Source organism: Eschrichtius robustus, chromosome 2, assembly GCF_028021215.1.
Source record: "Eschrichtius robustus isolate mEscRob2 chromosome 2, mEscRob2.pri, whole genome shotgun sequence".
Lineage (NCBI taxonomy): Eukaryota > Metazoa > Chordata > Mammalia > Artiodactyla > Eschrichtiidae > Eschrichtius > Eschrichtius robustus.
This window is the reverse complement of record NC_090825.1, coordinates 148,032,593-148,054,023: the sequence shown is the minus strand read 5'-3', so window position 1 is coordinate 148,054,023 and position 21,431 is coordinate 148,032,593. Positions and strand designations below refer to the sequence as shown.

At 43.2% G+C, this 21,431-nt stretch overlaps 1 protein-coding gene across 1 annotated transcript in view; it reads right to left on the bottom strand.

The window, feature by feature from the left end:
- Positions 1-2,794: 2,794 nt before the first annotated feature.
- ATP6V0E1 (ATPase H+ transporting V0 subunit e1) overlaps positions 2,795-21,431 on the bottom strand; it is a 35,684-nt gene continuing 17,047 nt past the window's right edge. Inside the window, exons 3-4 of the mRNA XM_068536370.1 lie at positions 12,188-12,317; positions 2,795-3,289 (exon numbers count right to left, since the gene is read on the bottom strand). Of these exons, the coding sequence (XP_068392471.1) occupies positions 12,224-12,317 (94 nt within the window). The 3' untranslated portion in view covers positions 2,795-3,289; positions 12,188-12,223. The remainder of the gene's footprint in view (positions 3,290-12,187; positions 12,318-21,431) is intronic.

Genomic DNA, 21,431 nt, shown 5'->3' with positions numbered 1-21,431 from the left:
ACATCTTCAAAAGCATGCCAGAAATACTCCCGTTCTGGTATACGAGCTGGTAGAGCCTGGAAGGGCAGGAAGGATGTGGTCTAGACACTTATGCTATGATTGTTTCTAAGAGATCCATCTCCCTGCTCAGAGATCAGGCCTGGATCCTGGTGTGTGCCTTTTATTTTTCTGTAACCCAAGTACAAATGACTAAAACAAAAGGGAAACCATATGCTTAAAAAAAAAAAAATCAGTTGGCTGCCCCTCTGGGGCCTATCTTCATAGAAAAGTACCGTCAGTGGGTCCTAGGGATTTTACCATTTCTTTGAAAAATACCGTTTGTGTATTATTATAATTTACAAATCACCTTCACCACCATATTTGGTAACAACCTCACATAGCAGAATGGTCAGGTATTATCCCCATTTTATAGATGAAAAAACTGAGGCTCAGATATTAAATGATTTTACCCAAGTCACATAACTAGCAAGTGATGGAATAATTGCAAAGCTAGGGCTTCTCCTAGTCTGATATCATCCAGGCCACACCATGTTCACCGGGGCTTTGGAGGAGAGAAACACTTCCAGTATCCTTTTAAAGCGCTGGATGGTGCTCCTTCCAATCTGGGCCCTGACAAGCACTGGAGCAAGGGCACTGTCGAAGGAAACAGGACTCACAGGCATCCATCTCAGATGCTGGGTCGTTTTAACAAAATGGTTCAATTATTAGGGAGGAGGTGAGGAGAAAACATATATCTGAGTTTACCTGGCCGATAGGAGCTTGCAATCAGTCTTTGGGCAGGGAGGGGTGGTCTTTGATCTCCAATCTGGCTAGGAAATGAGCTCCTTTCTTCTTCACAGGCTTTATACTGAGGCCTCATTAGGAGTGAGTCCTAGTAGGGTTTGGAGAAAACCCTCTAGATTCAGGCCTGGTCTGCTGCCTTATTAGGGCCTTTTATCTCCCTAGAAAGTTTACTGAGCAGGATTTTCAAAACCTCCCTGGCACATCACCAGGCCCTTCAGTGCTCATGTCCCTGTGTCTCCCACTGCTGTTAGTGCAGCCAACACATAAATCTTCCTCACCCGTCTGTAAGAATTGGATCCCACCAAGTGGCAAGCAAGCCCGAGTGTAAAAAGCAATGTAATCCAGTTTACCCCCTAATGTCTTACAGCGAACAAGAAGTACGAAAATGGATCCGTACAAAGTGACAGAATAAGGCAGAACTCAGGGACCTGGATCAGCCAGGGTTGTGACCTCTGCCTTCAACCATGCCATTAAATCGGAAATGTGTCAAACCATGATCGTGAATGAGAAGAGCCCCCCAAGAGCTGCCCTCCATCACTGCTGCAAGCATGCCACAGCCGAGGTCTGCTGTGCTGAACCCAGGTAGGCTCCCTATCAGCTCATGCCGTGCTGAACTCGGGACAGGCAAAAGCAACACTCAAGGGAAGCACCACACTAGGGACGACCTGAGGCTCAGCTTCAAACCCATGGTGGTCTGCTGGGAAGCAGTCCAGGGTGGGAGTTGGAAAGGTTTCAGACTGACCGCCAGTGATGATGGGCAGTAGGGCCTGACTTGAAGAATCTGGGTACTCAGCTGCACTCAAGTCACGCTCCCCCGACCGCGGTCAGGACTCAAAGACTGTGGCATCCTTTCATGTACCCACAGTAACCACCAGCATTGCTTTCTTAGATGACAAATAACAATTAAGGATCAAGTAAGTTGCTCCGATGAGAGAGAGCTTGATCATCCACAAAGGCATAACTCTTTCCTCCCACCCGAGCCCCAGAGCTGGCTCCTGGCCAGTGGAACTCTGAGACAGGCAGGGTACAAGGAAGAAGTGCTCTAGAGTGGAAATTAGAAAACATGGATCCTACTTCCCCATCCGCCTCTGACCAGCTATGTTAAACTGGGCAAGTAACTCCCCCTGTCTGGGCTGAGATTCCTCATCTATAAAATGATGGGGTTAGCGTGTATCACTATGGTCCCTCAACATCAAATCTTCAGTGTTTTCTGGATTCCATGAAATTAGCTAAAGAAGCCTGTTTGCTGGAAATGTAAAGTACAGAGTTGCCTCTCAGGAAAAACTTTAAGTTCAAAATGAAAGCAAAGAAGGAAAAGAAAGAAATGAAAGCGGGAGAGTTAGGTCAACTTGAAACTCTCTTTGGTCATAAGAATAGCAAAGCAATGAGTTCAGATAGCTTGGGAGGAATAGAAAAGTACAAACTGCAAAACAGGAAACCCATTCTTGGCTGGCTGTCAAAGAGCCATGAGCTGGTGAAAGTTTAGATCCATTTTCATTTTAAATTTCTTAAAACTAATAAAGTTCCCAAGTTAGTGAATTATTGAGATGCCTGCTACTGAAACACAGAATTATTGTTCCCGTCCCAGGCTTTTTAACCACTTGATGTTTCAGTCCTATTTCTGATAGTGAGGTGGTACAAGGAACCGCTGGTTCCGGCTCGTCCCTGTGGCTGGCACTGCCCCTCTACCTGCTTAGCATCATGACCACATGTTTATGGACAATGGTCAAACGCGGCCTTGAATTATATACCTCCCCAAATAGCATTCCAGCTCTTGAATTTGCAGGGACCCAATTTCCACATCTTTGATTCCTCCAGTGGCTACAGCAAGCACTCAGGTGTTTACCGGATGATTAAGAACAGTACTTACCAGACTCCTCAGGTATCTCAAACTACAGAGCCAGGTTAATCCATCCAAGCTACGTTTGGACTACAAAATCATTTTTCAAAAAGGCATTATCCAGAGACAGAAGAGCTTACAGAAATGAGCTTAACAAACACCGAAACCAGATTTCCATAGAGAGCAGAAAAATAATTTATTCCAAAGGAGGGCAGAAATAAGAAATTCATCCTGAAAATATACTTTGGTATAATTCTGGTGGGACAGATTTTCCCTCTGAACATGTTCTCCTACTGACTGCCCCACTGGAGTCTTACTATCATGTAACAGTTTTTAAACACTTCGCTGATTCTCATGTTGTGAGCAGGCAGGAGCCATCTTCAAATCCACAGTTTCCAAGGAGAGTAATGTTATTTCTCAGAACAACAGCATTTTCTATCTCCGAAGAGTACATAAACATTTTATAGGGGCAGCACAGTTTAGATTCAATAGGCACATCATTCATCAAAGTATAAAAAAGGTGACAGGAAAAAATACTGCATTGTAGAATAAGATATTCAAATGTGGTGGGAACGTTTAAGGCAGCTGACAGCCAAAGTGGGCGAGTCAAGGAAGGTGGTCTGGGTATGGAGGTGATTTTGCATCTAGAGGAGTTCTCTTTGTGACCTGCAAAACAAAACCGTTCCAGTAACTGGGCCTTTCCACCAACCTCAGGAGGGCAAAAGGGTAACACCAAGAAAGTCAACCAGGCCAATAATTTTAAATACACAGATGCTCCCTAAATGAAAGTGGGCTCAGTTAACGTGCAAGTTCGGGCAGGTTTTGCAGGGCTGTGACAATAAGTCCAGTTACCAAGGACAATGCTAAACTGAGGATCCCAAGTCCCGGTTTGACGGTGTCATAGAAAGCAGGAAGAGTGGAGCTGACCGAGACCCGCTGCACTGGGACCTGACAAGCTCCCTTGGGCTTCAAGACTCTGTATTTGCACTTCCGCTCCCACAGGCGGGCAAGCTGGTCCCTGCGTCAGACTCCTAAAGAGCAGGCCCCTTGCTACTCGAGATGGCTCACCGTTCTTGCCACCCCAAGTGTAGGTGACAAATGAGAATTTCTTCTTCTAGAAGCTTAATGCTGCAACACCACCTTTGCAGAGCTGGCAAACATTTAAAATAGGTATCTTCACACATCAGACTGCTAACAGCGGTCGCGTAACTCCTTCACGCAAAGCTTACTGTATAACGTCTTTATAAATAAAGCCACATGTGCTACTTTTGAAGTTAAAGAGAAAAAATAAAGAGAAAATAAAAGTTAAATAGTGTCTTTAAGAGGTGATTTCCACACAAGCCTCGATTTAGTAGATAAGAAATCAAGCTGGTTGTGGCCCACCATTTGCCAGGGTGTTGAGGGAGGTGCAGGTGGAGTGAGGGGCTAGTTAAGTGGGGATGAGGCACGGCTGTAGCAGGCAGGTCTGGAAGGCTGGAGGTCGCAAAGCCCACAGGGAGACCACATGGGCCCTTGCGATTTCCCAAGCCAGTGGGCACACACCCTGGAGAATCCCCAGCGCCGGGTGATTAAATGGCGGGTTTCCCAAGGTTCCGGGGCCAAGGTGCCCAGAAGCAGACATGAGACTGTTGGTAAATCTTACTGGAGCAAGCTGGGGAGGCCAGCCGCCCAGAAGCAGACATAAGACTGCTGGTAAATCTTACTGGAGCAAGCTGGGCAGGCCAGTCGCCCTCCACGGTGGAAAGCACCAGACTGCTGGGGACCCACTAGGGCAGGACAGTGCAAACAGTCAACTGAAGATGTAATTAGAGGACCATTTTTACCACATACTAAGGAAAATAACCGTAGCAGGCTAGGTAGGGGCAATGACCAGAGCTATCGGTTTCTTCCATGGCTTCATGAACCATGAACCAACCTTTCCTCTAATCTCATGATCATTTTCTCTTCTCTTCCTTAGGCCAGCAGAACAGCCCTCTGCACAGACCTGAGTTCCAGGCAGATTATTAATTTACTTGAGAATATGTGAAGCAGTGAATCCAAATGTTTTGTGTGTGAAGTTCCTATGAAGAGCATATGGTCAGGGGACTTCCCTGGTGGCGCAATGGTTAAGAATCCGCCTGCTAATGCAAGGGACATGGGTTTGAGCCCTGGTCCGGGAAGATCCCACAAGTCACGGAGCAACTAAGCCCGTGCGCCACAACTACTGAGCCTGCGCTCTAGAGCCCGCACGCCACAACTACTGAAGCCTGCACGCTCTAGGGCCCGCATGCCGCAACTACTGAGCCCGCATGCCGCAACTACTGGGCCCACCTGCTGCAACTGCTGAAGCCTGTGCACCTAGAGCCCATGCTCCACAACAAGAGAAGCTACCGCAATGAGAAGACTGCAAACTGCGTTGAAGAGTAGCCCCTGCTAGTCGCAACTAGAGAAAGCCTGCGCGCAGCAATGAAGACCCAACACAGCCAAAAATAATAAGTTAATTTTTAAAAAACAGCATATGGTCAGACATCCTCACTGTTTAGGCCTTTCTGGATGAATGAACAATCACAGAAGGGGAAAACAGGTCTTCACTTGTGAAAAACCACACAGAAAGAGGGAATAATTTTCCCTCAAGCTCAGTGATACCAGTTTAAGATTAATGTGAACGAGCATTATGTTCTATGGCATAGACTTGTGGTTTGATTCTGGAGTGAATTAAAGAAGCACATATTCTAATCATCTCTCTGATATGAAAGAGCCATTCTGGGGTGGAGGTGGGGAACTCAGCCAAAGGGTCCATGTTCTCATTTTGTAAAATAAAGGAATCACAAGGCTACTTTCAGATAAAACTGAGAATGAAGACAACATAAAAATATTAAGGCTAGAATCAAGAAATCTGTTCAGGGAAGGATGATGAGTGAATATATATATTTTTTAAACAAAAAAGAAGAGGTCTCATTTTTATCTTTATTTTTTCATTTCAGATAACTTCGCAAAATAATTCCTTCTTTACTCTCATGGTAAGGTATGTATTTATTGTAGGAGATCAACTACAAGAGGTATTTAAGCAACCTATAAAGGCCTGAGTGTTTCACAATTCAAGGCAAAAACAGCAGAGCTAAATACATTTAGGAGAGAAGAGATCTCTGGGAAGCTGGTCAGGAAAGGAAATGCAAGGATTTGCAAGCTGGACACTTAGAGAAAACATCAGAAAGAATTAAGAGAGAATGGGCGAGTGGAGACAAGAATCCAGAATGTTCGCTGAATAGTGTGTTTACTAACCTGCTTTCTACATTAACAACTGCGGTAGGGGAGTGAGGCAGGAAAAGCTAAGTAAAGCTAATTAGGTCAAGAGCATGAAAATGGTATGGCTGGAACTAGTAGGTCACGGAGGAAAGTTGTGCAGAGAGCGGCGAAGGTGGTTGGAAGGCAGACTAGGCAGGCCTTGACCACCAAGTTAGAAAGTGGGACAGAATCTGCAGACTAGTCATTCTTATCCTTTGCGGCTCATGGGACCTTTGGTGACCCTGACAAGCTGTGCTGACAAAACGTTACATACAGCATTCCAAGCGGCACGTACCCATTAAAATCAGGGACCTTGGGTTTAAGAAAAAGCCCTGCTGTAGCCCATGGAGAGCTACTCAAAGTTTCTGGGGCAAGCAGGATGTGTTTCAGGAAGTGCTATGTCAGGAAGATAAACAGGGTGGTGGTTTGTAGATACCTTGAGTGTAGAGGCAGGCAGACGTGATGAGGAGCCACTGCAGTAATTCAGAGCCGCAGTGACTGGGTCAGATAGTAGGGTCCCCGACAGAGGAACAGAGTACAGAGGCAGACACAAGTGACATTACAGGCTCAACTGGATTCAAGGAAGAGGAGAAAGAAGCGATCGAATGGGTTCTAGGTGACAGGGAACACTGTGACAGGCTTTTTAACCATAAAACACCTTGCACTGTTTTAACTTTTCACAAGTATGGCTTAATTCCAACCTGTCAACAGATCACGAACCCCTTCAGAGTCCACAGCCTCCTCTGAAATCCCCACTCAGTACTATGTACCTCATGACACTCAAATATTTTTGGAATGCATAGAAAAACAGCTTCCTCAGGGCAGAGGCCTAATTACCAATAGTCTATTCCTCTCCGGTCCAGATTTTGTAATAAAATGGAATGCCTGCCCTTTTAGGACTGCGGTAAACCATATAGGCTTATCTAAACATATCACCATGATGTGGTTAACCAACTAACTTACAGAACACTGGTCTGAAGCCATTCCAAGGAGATTCTATACAAGCATCACACCCCCAAAGCTGTAGGAAAATGGGACATCGGAAAAACAGCAACCTTGATGTGATAGTTCCATAAGCATCTCAGAAATCGAGGCTCTAGAGGCAGCCAAGGTTGACAGGGGGCAGAGATGGAGTGAACATAGTTCTTCGAAGTACTGGGTAAGATTTCCAGCCAATAAACATAATGTGCTATAACTCAGCCTATCAACATATGAAAGAAAATCATGGCAATTAAAGTGTTTAAAGTAGCTAAGGACCGGCTAGCTGTTTAACCGTGTTGTTCAGGATCAATTCAATTTCATCTGTATAGAATTATTGTTTGAAAGCTTTCATGACTGCTCCTCATTTTTCTCTGCTGAATACCATGCCTGGCTTACACCTCCTACTTTCCAAATCTGGCCTCTTAAAGAATCACATACAGAATTGAACACTTTTCCTTACCAGCTGAGGACAGGCCTAAATCTGGTTTCTGCACTCCTTCATCATCCCACAGTTGTGTACAAGTTCAAAGTTCTAAGGGAATTTAGCTCCTTCTTTGAATTTTACCACCAAGAAAAGTGAGGTTCTGTCTTAAGAGTTCTGTTTATGGGCTTCCCTGGTTGTGCAGTGGTTAAGAATCCGCCTGCCAATGCAGGGGACATGGGTTCGAGCCCTGGTCCAGGAAGATCCCACATTCCGCGGAGCAACTAAACCCGTGCGCCGCAACTACTGAGCCTGCGCTCTAGAGCCTGCAAGCCACAACTACTGAGCCCACATGCCACAACTACTGAAGCCCGCGCGCCTAGAGCCCGTGCTCTGCAACAAGAGGAGCCACCGCAATGAGAAGCCCGTGCACCACAATGAAGAGTAGCCCCCACTCGCCACAACTAGAGAAAAGCCCACGTGCAGCAACGAAGACCCTACACAGCCAAAAATAAATACATAAATTAAAAGAAAAAAAAAAAGAGAGAGTGAGCTCTGTTTGCTCCAATGTTAGGATTAGATTAGATTAGATCTCCTGATGTGGTAACTCCATAGGCCTAGAGGTACGGTACTACCACAATCACTACCTCAAACATGGAATCACTGTGACATGATGCTCATAACTAGGGCCACCTGGCTGTGCTCTATTTCCTACCCTTCTGCTTTTAAAGGAACAACCATTAACATAAGGGTTTCAAGCAGTCCTAGTTTGTGCTGTGGACCAGAGTGCAAACATTAGGAATTCATCATTCAGGTTACAGACACATGAAACTGAAAAGAACGGGCAAATAACACCAGATCCACACACAGTGTTATTCACTGTGGGCCCCCTTTACTTATGGTAAGAGATGGAAATGAGGCTCAGAGAAGGTAAGTGAAAGGCAATGCTAGAATGAAGATCTCACTCTGAGAGGCCTGAGGTTCTCAGCTTTAAACCCCAATCAATACCACCACCTAACATTCACTATAGTTAAGAGGAAGGACAGAAAACAAAACTTGATGGGGAAAAAAAGGGGGGGGAGGTTTTATATATATATATATGAATCAGATTTTTTAAAAAAAATCTATATAAAAGAGAATCAAAACCCCTTTAGGTAGACAGAACTCTAAGGAAAAAAAAAGGCTGCCTACCTATCAGGCTGGCAAAAATCCAGGCTGTGAGGAAATAGAAATTCACATACACTGTTGGTAGAAATGCAAAAATGGTACAATCCCTATAGAAGGGCATGTAGTAATACCTGGAAAAAGTATTTATACCTTTAACACGGAGATTCTATTTTTCAAGGACTCTAATCTAAAGAAAACTGGTAAAAATACAAAATGTCAACGCACAGGATGGCACTGTGGCTTTATCAATAATAACAAAAGACTGGACTTCCCTGGTGGCACGGTGGTTAAGAATCCGCCTGCCAATGCAGGGGACAGGGGTTTGAGTCCTGCTCCGGGAAGATCCCACATGCCGCGGAGCAACTAAGCCCGTGTGCCACAACTACTGAGCCTGCGCTCTAGACACCGAGAGCCACAACTACTGAGCCTGAGTGCCACAACTACTGAAGCCCGCACACCTAGAGCCCGTGGTCCACAACAAGAGAAGCCACTGCAGTGAGAAGCCCGCACACCGCAACAAAGAGTAGCCCCCGCTCGCCGCAACAAGAGAAAGCCCGTGCGCAGCAATGAAGACCCAATGCAGCCAAAAATAAATAAATAAATTTATAAAACAAAACAAAACAAAACAAAAGACTGGAAATAATGCAAAAGGATATCAATGGCTATAAAAAGAATTAAGGAAGATCTCTATACACTGATAGGATATATTGTTCAGTGAAAAAGAGCAAGGTACAGAATAGCATATGTAATACGATATCTCTTCTGTAACAGCTGTGTGTGTCAGGGAAGGATGGATACACACACAAACACACACACACACAATGTATTTGCTTATATTTGCACAATGAAACACTGGAAGGATATAGACTTTTATGAATATATCTTACATAAATTTTGACTCTGGAAATGTTTTACATATTCCAAAAAATGTAGCCAAAAAAAAAAATTACTATAAATTGAACACAAAATAAATCATCTTAATCTAACTGTATAACAAATTGATAACCACCAGAGGAAATAATTTCAAGTGACCACAGAAAACAGCATGTTGTTCTTTATTTGTTCTAAGAACAAATAAAGCAGCAAAGAAATCCTAAACTGCATTCAAAAACCTTATGGTTACTAGTTACACTGGTGTAATTCTGAAACTATTTTAGATATATTATATGATAATCAAATTAAGTAATTAAGTTACTTCTTTAGGAGCCAAGATTTTCAGCATATGTGAATGATATTCAAGTATAAAACCAAAGAAGTCAAATAAAATTCCTGTAATGTTAAATATGAATTAGAAATACTGACATGAACCTGTGATTTTTTTTTTCTTTTTAAAAATCCATACTTCCTGGCTTTGTCCACTGTAAAGGCTTAGAAGCAACAACACCCCAACAGAAATGAATGCACCTAGTAATCAGATCATGGTTTTTAAGTACCACTTCCACTGAAAGAAAAACAGGGCCAACTGGGCTTGAGGACTGACTAGTGAAGCAGGGAATCCTTTCAGTGGGAAATTTATTAGAGGAACAGCTGATTCCAAGTCAAGAAACATACAAGAGAGGTCTGGGACACCTTGATGTTGCCAGAAAGAAAACTATCAAAGACTAATATCAGGGCTTCCCTGGTGGCGCAGTGGTTGAGAATCTGCCTGCCAATGCAGGGCACATGGGTTTGAGCCCTGGTCTGGGAAGATCCCACATGCCGCAGAGCAGCTAGGCCCGTGAGCCACAACTACTGAGCCTGCACGTCTGGAGCCTGTGCTCCGCAACAAGAGAGGCCGCGTTAGTGAGAGGCCCGCGCACCGCGAAGAAGAGTGGCCCTTGCCTGCCGCAACTAGAGGAAGCCCTCGCACAGAAACGAAGATCCAACACAGCCAAAAAAAAATTAAAAAAAAAAAAATTTAATTAATTAAAAAAAAAGACTAATATCAAAGGGACATAGAAGCCAGTCTAGACAGGTGCCCACAGGGCCAAAGAAAGAACAACTGAACATAAAAAGGATAATAAACATTTACTTGATTAAAATTGAAAAGGAAAGAAAGAAAACCTCATTTAATACCCCAGAAGTAACTTGGGCACCAAGTTACTCACTTTGAAAACTAAAAGAGGGACTTCCCTGGTGGCACAGTAGTTAAGAATCTGCCTGCCAATGCAGGGGACATGGGTTCAAGCCCTGGTCTGGGAAGATCCCACATGCCGCGGAGCAACAAAGCCCGTGCGCCACAACTACTGAGCCCATGTGCCACAACTACTGAAGCCCACATGCTCTAGGGCCCATGCTCTGCAACAAGAGAAGACACCGCAATGAGAAGCCCGCACACCGCAACGAAGAGTAGGCCCCCCTCGCCACAACTAGAGAAAGCCCACATGCAGCAACAAAGATCCAACGCAGCCAAAATAAATAAAGAAAAAAAGAAAGAAAGAAAAAAAATTAAAAGAAAAAAATTATGTATCCCACCTTTCTTATATGATCTACATTTCAAGGTTAGTAAATAACTCTAGTTGATAGAAAAGTTCATTTTTAAAATAATATTTATTTATTCATTCATTCATTCATTCATTCATTCATCTATGGCTGTGTTGGGTCTTTGTTGCTACGTGCAGGCTTTCTCTAGTTGTGGCAAGTGGGGGCCTCTCTTCATTGTGGTGCATGGGCTTCTCCTTGCGATGGCTTCTCTTGTTGCAGAGCACGGGCTCTAGGCATGTGGGCTTCAGTAGTTGCGGCACACGGGCTCAGTAGTTGTGGCACACAGGCTCTAGAGCACAGGTTCAGTAGTTGTGGAGCACGTGCTTAGCTGCTCCGTGGCATGTGGGATCTTCCCGGACCAGGGCTGGAACCCATGTCCCTTGCATTGGCAGGAGGATACTTAACCACTGCGCCACCAGGGAAGTCCAGGAAATGTTCATTTTTATAGAAATATTTCACCTAATCAAATATGGAAGTAATAAGAAAAACTAGAAAATCACCATTTTTGCAATTTCTACTGCAATGTTTCATCAGGCTAAGATCATCAATGGATAAAATCACTGGATAAAGGTTGACAGAGACCTTTACACCTGGAGGGACCAGAACCCACTGATCACCTTGGCATCACTAACGACCAGACAGCCAGCCATCACGTCTCTCCTGATATAAGGCAATATGAAGTTCACAGAACCACTTAAGTACCTTTGCCAAAAAAGCTGAACCTGAATCTAGTCAAATGTTTAGCGGTAACCTCCAGTTAACATAATAATGGAGACTGAAGAACAAATGAAATGACAGGCTTTCTGACTCTCGGCCAGTGAATAAATCATTCCACTACACCACTCCTTACTTCTCTGATCCTCAGAAGCAAACGAAACCTGCAATTTTGAGACCAATTTTCAAAAAGCATCTGTCTCTCACTGTCCAAAGCATTCACAGATGCCCTTCATCTAGAATCTATCAGCCACTTAAAGTTGCTAAATCTCAAAACACCAAGTACAAATAGTCACATTCCTGATCTGTGTCTGAAAGACCACATGCAAACATAATTTACTTAACTGGCTGGGTAAGAATACAATTTAAAAGAATCTTATGGATAAATCCTTTGGTAAAAGTGAACGGCCTAAGTTCCAAATCTATTTCTGCTATTCAGATTGTGTTTGCTTTCAGCAGCCTGCCCTTGCCAAGTGTTAAAATGAGGAAAAGTCCAGGCAAACTCTAGCTGACCGACTGACAACACTGATGTGAAAGGTCAAGGGCATAGTCACCTCAATGACTGAGCACTGGAGAGCAGGTCTTCTTACTCAAGGCCAATGATGCTTGAGGTACCAGATGGTTTCATTTTTCAACTGTGGTCCAAAGAGAGGGTTGAGTTGGGCCAGAATTGCAATCAGCCAACTAAAAAAATAATGGGGGAGGAAGGACAACAGAAAGTGGTGAAATCATGTTGGAAAGGGACCATTTTAAATTAGGATGAGAAAAGTGCTTTAGCAGAATTTAAATCTATTCTGTTCAGACCAAACCTTCAATACACTTAAAGTTCATAAAACACATTGTGCTAATGGGAGCATGTCTTGTAAGAAAAGCCTTCACAGAACACACCTTCCCTTCATTTGATACATTACTGACAAAGCAGTGAGGCTTCATCATAGTATGTCTCTGTCTTTTCTCTCATTTTCTTAATTCCCTTTCCAAGCAGTCAAGATTTCCTGAATTCATATGATATCGTCACCTCAGAGTGTTTTTGCCTAATCTCAGTTTATCATCATCACAACTTCTGGCCTCAGGAAAAATCAGTTTACTTTACTTTATCCATTCTCCAAATGCTAAGACCCACAACCAATATGACACATCCATTTTTACTGGTATAGCCAAGGTTAAATTTCAGCCCACTGTCTCCCAATTAGACTATATCACTTGCGCACCCCTTCTCTCATCACCATCACCACTAAAACGTGTTACGTATCTTTTGGGCAGTAGTGGAGCTGGACCAAATGGGCATCTAACTCCCCCTGCTTACTTCAGATCTAAGTAACAAGGTATTCCTCTGTATCACAGACCGATTATGGAGGAAGTATGATGGTGTTACATATTTACCTCAGGGTCGCAAGTGCAAAACAGCACACAGCCAAAACTGTCTTTAAAGTTTTCTTCTACTGCTCACAAAGTTCTGAATAAATGGTTTTGTATCTGATATAGGAATTCATATACTCAGTGAAGTTTGAGAATCACTGAACTAAGACCAAAGCAAAGAACAAAAAGAAAGACAGTAAAAGATTTGCAAATCATATATCTGATAAGGGGCTAATATCCAAAATATATAAAGAACTCGTACGACTCAACAGAAAGACAGCAAAATAAACAGCTGGCTATTTAAACCATTCCATGTTTTACTTTATTAAACAAATATTTAATGAGCACCTGCTAGGCTCCAGGCCCCAGCAATACAAAGGAGAAAATGAAATGCTACTGCCCTCACAAAGCTTATGGAATGTAATGTCAGGAAGGAAATAAAGTGAGGCGAAGGAATAGAGAATGATGGAGGTAGTACCCCTTTGATGGGGTGGTCAGGAAAGCCTTTCCAAGAAGTTACCGCTTCAGGCGAGCCCAGAATGAAGCAGAACACACAGTGCCTTTAATTCCTATTCAAAATACATGAGTTTTTATTTAAATTAGAAATTAGACTTGCTCTCGTCTGGGGGGAGGGGGTCTGGTAAATAGGCCCAGACTCCATCCACTACTGATCTTGGAGGATGGATTTTAGCATCATAATCTGATACCGCTGTCCTCTCTGCATGGGATACAGGGAACTGCTTTCTAAGGGAAAGGAGCTATCCTGCCTCAGCTATCCTGTAGTCTCCTTCTACAATTTTAGGGCTTTAAATTCCCCTAGAAGAGGGGAACTAGCCAAATGCAACCACTGTCTGGCTGGATCTCTTTTCTTCCATTTGCTGTAATTTTTAGAACTCTTCCAATCAAAGGATCAAAAAGCTGCTTCTGATCACCAATGATCAGACTGCTGGAGAATCTACCAGCGCCAGCAGCTTCCCCTCCAGAAACAGTGTACCCGCCCTCCCCACCCCAGCCCAACAGAAGGTGGTGCTGTGACAGGAAACGTGACACCTGAGGACATCCGGCCAAGACAGCTACCTCAAGTTGACTCACTTTATAAACAAAAAATTCAGATGAGACTCTCTGATCTGTCCTTAGAACTACAATATTTGATGCAAACAAAATACCCATACTTGTAGTTGAGGTTTAACATCTACCTGAAAAGAAGAAAGAGGAGGGTAGCACAGGCAGACACACTGAAGAGCTGTGACTGCAGTGAACAGTAATGGTGCAGAGCTGAGAGTCATGGAAAATTCCACACAGACCCAGGACTTTCCCGATCCCAGCAGGCAAGGGAAGCAGACAGTACAAACAGTGGTTCGTCCTTTCAGGACAGACTGAAATACTGGCCAGTGCTTAGAAATGCTAAATAAAAAAATACATTAGAGCCTCGCCTCTGTCTCCTCTCTTTACCAAAAATGTATAATACTGAATAAAAACACCATCTCCCAGTACTTTGTACGATGTGGTATAGAGATGCTTCTGAATTCTGACTTCACATTATAATCACCCAGGGAGCTTTAAAAAAAAAAAAATGATGTTATACTTCACAAATGATCTTTCTTTTAATTCTCCCACAACATGGTTAAGGAAATTGAGGCAGCGAGAGGTGAAATGATTCACCTGTGGTCACAATACTAATTAGGTGGTAGCAGCTCCTGAACCCCAAAATCAGGTCAGGCTAAGGTTCTTACAAAAGTTACCTTCTGTACAAAAGTTACCTTCTGAAATATTTTAACTGACAACAGTTCAGAAAGCATCAATCAGTTTAGCTAAATCTAAACTGTCTGGGAGTTAAAGAAACAAAGAATCCATCTGCTAACTATAGATGAAGTCCATGATGAGCCTTTGGTACCTGAGGTAAAGAAGAAATATCCAGAAGCAAGAACGAAGTCCACTCTGCTTGCTCAGATCAGTATTTGGAAACTCTTTTGAATTTAATTTTACGTACTATTTTTCATGTTTCAAATCAAGTAAAACATCTTACTTAAAACAACAACAACAACAAACCAAAGTTCAAGAAAATTCCTTGGGAAACAGCCCAGGTCAGTTCATTTGAAATTTCCTGGAGGAAATTCCCCCCTCTAACCAGCTGAGCTCTGCATCTGCCCTTCTGATTACTGCCTGACTTCAGATTTTTCTTTAAAGCTGATAAACACAGCGGGGAGAACTGGAAGGAGAAAAAAAAATAAATCCACTCTGAATTGATGGAAGTGGGTGGAGAAAGAGATCATATTCCAATGCATCTATTACTTCATGTGTCCAAGAAAATAGAACTAAATGTACTCTTCATATTTGCCCAAACTGTTCCACATGTCTCCACAACCTGAAGTCCAGCCTAATAAGCTGAGCTTATTCAAACTACCGAGGCAGCTATGGCACAGTAGCATCTTTCAGAGAACTGAAGAGCTGGAATGCACCAGAGGTCAAGTGCACGTTCCTCATTTTAACAACGAAGAAACTATGTCCTAGGGAGCTTAATACTCCCACAGCGAATCAGGGATAGAGCTGGAAAGGGAACCCAGGCCTTCTGAGTCCCATGATACCAGGCTGCTTCCACAGGGTATTAAGGATGAAACAGATCAGGCAGCCTAGGAGTTCCTCTTTTATTCCACAATCATTTACCAATGCCATGCTCCAATGTCAGGCCCTAAGGATGCCCAGAGGAATCAGCTGAGGGGCCAACCCCCCCACCCTGCCCCCAGGGGCTCATGAGCTTGTGAGAGACAAACCAAGGGTGGTGGCAGAGTATGCTTTGGAAGAGAAAGGCAGAGGGTACTTCATCTACAAACACTCCTGGCCACTTATGAGCTCAGCTCTTGGTTATTAGAATTCTCCAAGCTCAAAATACGTCCTCCCCACAGAAAAGGCTATATACCGAGCTCTCTCAAATCCTGCTTTGTTCTTTTGTTCCACATTCAGATATGAGAACAGGGAACAGAGGCATGGTTACTTCCCAGTGATGCACAGGTCAAGCGGGTAACTGCTCAGCTTCCCTGCTGGAATAGGGAAGTTCGGCTAGGACTTCTCTTCTGATCTGCTGTCCCTCCAGCGACGGCCATGATAGGAGTAACCTCTATCAGTGGGTTCCTTAAGAAACAGCAGAGAAGTGACTTGCCCTGTCTCTACCGAGATGACCTCTGTCAAATATCCTTATCCCAATCCAATGACGCAAATTCTTTCAAGGGCAGCAATGTTATTATATACTATTAGAAAATATGGGATTCAGTATTAGATAGGGTTGGATTTTAATTTTAACTACATCAAATATTAGTGGAGTGACTCCAGGCAAGTGAGCTTACAACCCCGAGCCTCAGTTTCCCCTTTTGTAAAATGAAGATAATAATCCCTGCCTCAAGATATTAAGAATTAAAGGAGGGACCTCCCTGGTGGTCCAGCAGTTAAGACTCCACACTCCCAATGCCGGGGGTCCGGGTTTGATCCCTGGTCAGGGAACTAGATCCCGCATGCTGCAACTAAGATCCCATACGTGGCAACAAAGATCCCACGTGCCACAACTAAGACCTGGCACAGCCAAATAAATAAGTAAATAGATTAAAAAAAAAAAGGCCTTCCCTGGTGGCGCAGTGGTTAAGAATCCGCCTGCCAATGCAGGGGACACGGGTTCGAGCCCTGGTCCAGGAAGATCCCACATGCCGCGGAGCAACTAAGCCCGTGCGCCACAACTACTGAGCCTGTGCGCCTAGATCCTATGCTCTGCAACAAGAGAAGCCACCACAATGAAAAGCCCGCGCACCACAACAAAGAGTACCCCCACTCGCCACAACTAGAGAAAGCCTGCACACCGCAACAAAGACCCAACACAGCCAAAAATAAATAAATTTATATTAAAAAAAAAAAGAATTGAAGGAATAATATATGAAAGTGCTCCGTGTAGTAGCTGACAAATAGGTGTTCAATAAATACTAGTTATTCCTTCTCTTTCTCTGTGAGACAGCTAAAAATGCATTCAAGCCACAGAATGAAATACAACCTATTTTACTTTACAAAGGAGTTTCTCATGCTGCACTGAGTCATGCTCATCTCCACCTCCTCTCCCGCCCCCACCTGCTCTGCAGTAGGCAGAATTCTAAGATGTTGCCCAAAATTCCCATCCCCTTGCGTACACACCCTGTATAAACAGGGGATGGTGGATATGCAGGGACAGTCACTGCCGTGATTAGATTATAAGATACAGCTGGCTTGACAGAGAAAGACAAATACTGTATACTGCTTACACGTGGAATTTAAAAAATAAAACAAACTAGTGAATATAACAAAACAGAAACAGACTCACAGATATAGAGAACAAACTAGTGGTTACCAGTGGGGAGAGGAAGGGGGGAGGGGCAATATAAGAGTAGGGAATTAAGAGATACAAACTATTATGTATAAAATTAGCTACAAGGATGTACTGTACAACACAGGGAACATAGCCAATATTTTATAATAACTATAAATGGAATATAACCTTTAAACATTGTGAATCACCATGTTGTACACCTGAAACTTATATAATATCATACATCAACTATACCTCAAAAAAAAAAGAAAAAAGATACAGCTGGCTTTAAGGGAAATTTCCATCAACAGATGTACGGATAAAGAAGATGTGCAGGGCTTCCCTAGTGGTGCAGTGGTTGAGAATCTGCCTGCCAATGCAGGGGACACGGGTTCGAGCCCTGGTCTGGGAAGATCCCACATGCCGCGGAGCAACTAGGCCCGTGAGCCACAGTTACTGAGCCTGTGTGTCTGGAGCCTGTGCTCCGCAACAAGAGAGGCCGCGATAGTGAGAGGCCCGCGCACCACGATGAAGAGTGGCCCCCACTTGCCGCAACTAGAGAAAGCCCTCGCACAGAAACGAAGACCCAGAACAGCCAAAAATAAATAAATTAATTGAATAATTAAAAAAAAGATGTGCATACACACACACACACAATGGAATATTACTCTGCCATAAAAAAGAATGAAATAATGCCATTTGCAGCAACATGGATGGACCCAGAGATTACCATACGAAGTAAGTCAGACGGAGAAAGACAAATATCATATGATATCACTCATATGTGGAATCTAAAAAAAATGATACAAAGGAACTTATTTATAAAACAGAAACAGACTCACAGACATAGAAAACAAATTTATGGTTACCATAGGGGGAAGGGGAGGGATAAATTAGGAGCTTGAGATTAACAGATACACACTACTATATATAAAATAGATAACCAGCAAGGAACTACTGTACAGTACAGGGAACTATATTCGATATCCAGTAATAACCTATAATGGAAAAGAATCTGAAAAAGTATATATATGTGTGTGTATATATATATGTATATGTATAACTGAATCACTTTGCTGTACACCTGAAACACTGTAAAGCAACTATACTTCAATTAAAAAGAAAGAGAAATTACCCTGAGTGAGCATGACCTAATCAGGTGAGCTCCTAAAAGGGACAGGACTCTTCCTGACGAAGGACATTTAGAGTGCGTGTATCACTTATTGATTCATTGCCAATCATCTTGCAATGCACCCTTTAATATGGGCTCTGTAATGAAAAACTGAATCCCTTTTTCTCCTTTAAAGTGAGCACGATGTTAAGCTTTCTCAGTAGAGGTAGCTGGAGGGACATAGCATGGGCTAGAAGTTGGGGGAGTGGGCATGAGGACATTTGGTGGAATCTGCACAGGCTCTGGCCCAGAACACGGTTCCTCTTTGATCTAGAGACTTGGCCTGGAAATAACCTTTCTGCAGCCCTCTCGACATGAAAACCAGAGCCCCTGCTTGGCCTACATGCTTAGAAGTCCTCCTGCTCACACTGGCACAAGAATTCCCACTACACACCCAGGCCACTGATCTCTCCAGCCTGCTCTGCTGCCTGCACTCAGAGGGTGGCCAACTGCTTGCCCAGCAACTCCAGACCAACTCCAGCCTAGCCAAACTAATGAACTTCTCTGCTATCTGGTGGGCTGAACTACACCTTCTCCAACAAGGTCTGAATTTTTTCCAAGTTTGTCCTTGCTTGGGTACTCTCCCTGAGCCCTAGGGTACCATATGGAGTTTCCTTCTATCTTATAGTTACTCTTCTGCCCTAGTGAATAATTATGTTAAATTTCCTGTGTTTAACCTACTGTGTGGTTGCTATCTCCTTACTGGACCCAGACTGCTACAGGATGAGGGGATTTGACACAAGGGAAGAGTCTCTCTTGCTAGCTTTGAAGATGGAGGAGCTACATGTCAAGGAATGTGAGTGTCATCTAGGAGCTGAGAGCAGCCCCCAACTAATACCCAAGCCAAGGAAATGGGACCTCAGTCCTACAACCACAAGGAACTTAATTCTGCCATAGCCATGGGAGTTTGGAAGAGGACCCCAAGCTCCAGATGAGAAGGCATAAACTTACTTTCCATTAACCTGATGCCAACTCTATCTCTGCTATGGCCCTTTCATTACTACAATACAAAAATAGGAATATGCCCTATTTTTGCCAGCTCTAAACTTGAATTATCTTTTCCTTTCTTTTCTCCATACTTTCTATACTAGGCCTTTCAGTTCATATTCTCTTATCTGCCAAATTATAAATGAAAAGATTATATGGTCAGAGTAAGAAAAATAAACCTTTTAATATAGTAGATAATAATATGCTGGGCCAGGTACCTAGATTTCCTTTCCACTATCAACAATCAAGACACCCAAATATTTTACATGAATCCGTGAGAGCAATGTAAGCAAGTCTCAGACCAAAAAACTAAGTGAAGGCAAGTACTCAGAGAGGAAAATAAAGTGACTACAGGGTGCGTTCCATACTTTTGAGAGCGTACACTAAACCAGATTAACTTGAGCTTTTATTTTCAGACATCACAGGGCATGAAAAATGGCAGACAAAGCCCAGGGCCCATTGAAGGTAGAAAGTCTAATGGAAGTTTCACCCACACACCCCAAAAAAGCTAAGATCCCAAAGGGTTCTGTCTCAAGATAAGGAAAAATCAAACAACTCCCTTAAGTGGAATGCTAGGAAAATCAACTGTCTCAAATACAAACACCAAGAAGGAAGGAGAAAAACACTGTCACTGAGAACTGGTCTTCATGAACTTCATGTAGCCAACTACATGGTTTTAAAAAAGAACATATCAAGAATTTTACTTAATTTAATGCCACACTCGTGATGGCCTTAGGCGCCTGGCAGAAGCAATGTAAATACTTTCTGGAAGAGCCCACCCTCATACCAGGCCCCAAAGAAGTCATACATATAAAACTATAGGGAAAACAGAGAATTCCCTGGTGGTCCGGTGGTTAGGACTCTGCACTTTCATTGCCGAGGGCCCAGTTTCAATCCCTGGTAAGGGAACTAAGATCCTGCAAGCCGTGTGGCACAGTCAAAAACAAAAAACAAAAAAACACTATAGGGAAAATGGACAGATGGCAGTCAAATATAACTAAATGCCTATGGAAACAAGGCACCATGAGTGAGAGACAGAAAAGAGCAGACACAAACCTAAAGGGACTTCAGATAATGGAATGATCAGATATGCACTATAAATAAACTGTCTACTATGTTTTAAGAAATAAGATACACTTAAAACACCTGCAGGGAGAAAGAAAGAAGGAGGAAAGGGAGGGAGGGGGGAAGGAGGGGATAGGGAGGGAGGGAAAACAAAACTATAAAAGCAGCAAAAAGAACTTCTATAGAAATGAAAAATATAATACCTGAAAATAAAAGTCAACAGGTAAAGTTCTGGTTCTGGTAATAGCAGAGTAGCTTATATCAGACTCATTCTATAGATAGTAATTATAAACTCTGAACAAAATATGAAAAACAACTAACTGATGGTACTAAACAGTGTCCAAAGCAGGTAGAGACTAGAAGGGATTCAATCCTTGAAAGAAGGAAGGAACCTTTATACAGCATTTCCCCTGAGGACACTGTCCAGTCCGCGTGAAGCTCAAGCAAAACCCTGCAGTCTTACTGGTTTGAGGTATCAACAGATGAAGTTCAGAGCTGCCAGAGCAGTTAGGAATTAAGAGGGGAAACCACGAAAAAAGATGTGTCACAAAGGGGAGCTCCAAAACCTGTGTATAAATTCCCCATAACTCCTTGGCTCATCCCTGAACCATGAATGCAAATGCCAAGGACTGGTGGAAAACACCCAGAAGGCCGAAAAAACAGAGCAGAGATTTCCACTGCTGCGTACAACAGCGAAAGAGAACTTGGTAAACACCTCAGACTTTCCACTGAAACCTCAGAAGGGCCACATCTTAACGGAGAACTCACTCTAAGGGCAAAAACTGAAATAGATCTGCCCCAACAAAGTGTAAAACCAACCCTCCACAGGTTTAAGGTGATCAATTAATAATTTAACTGTTTGTTAGAAAAAATTTAACGTTTTTCAGAGGAACGA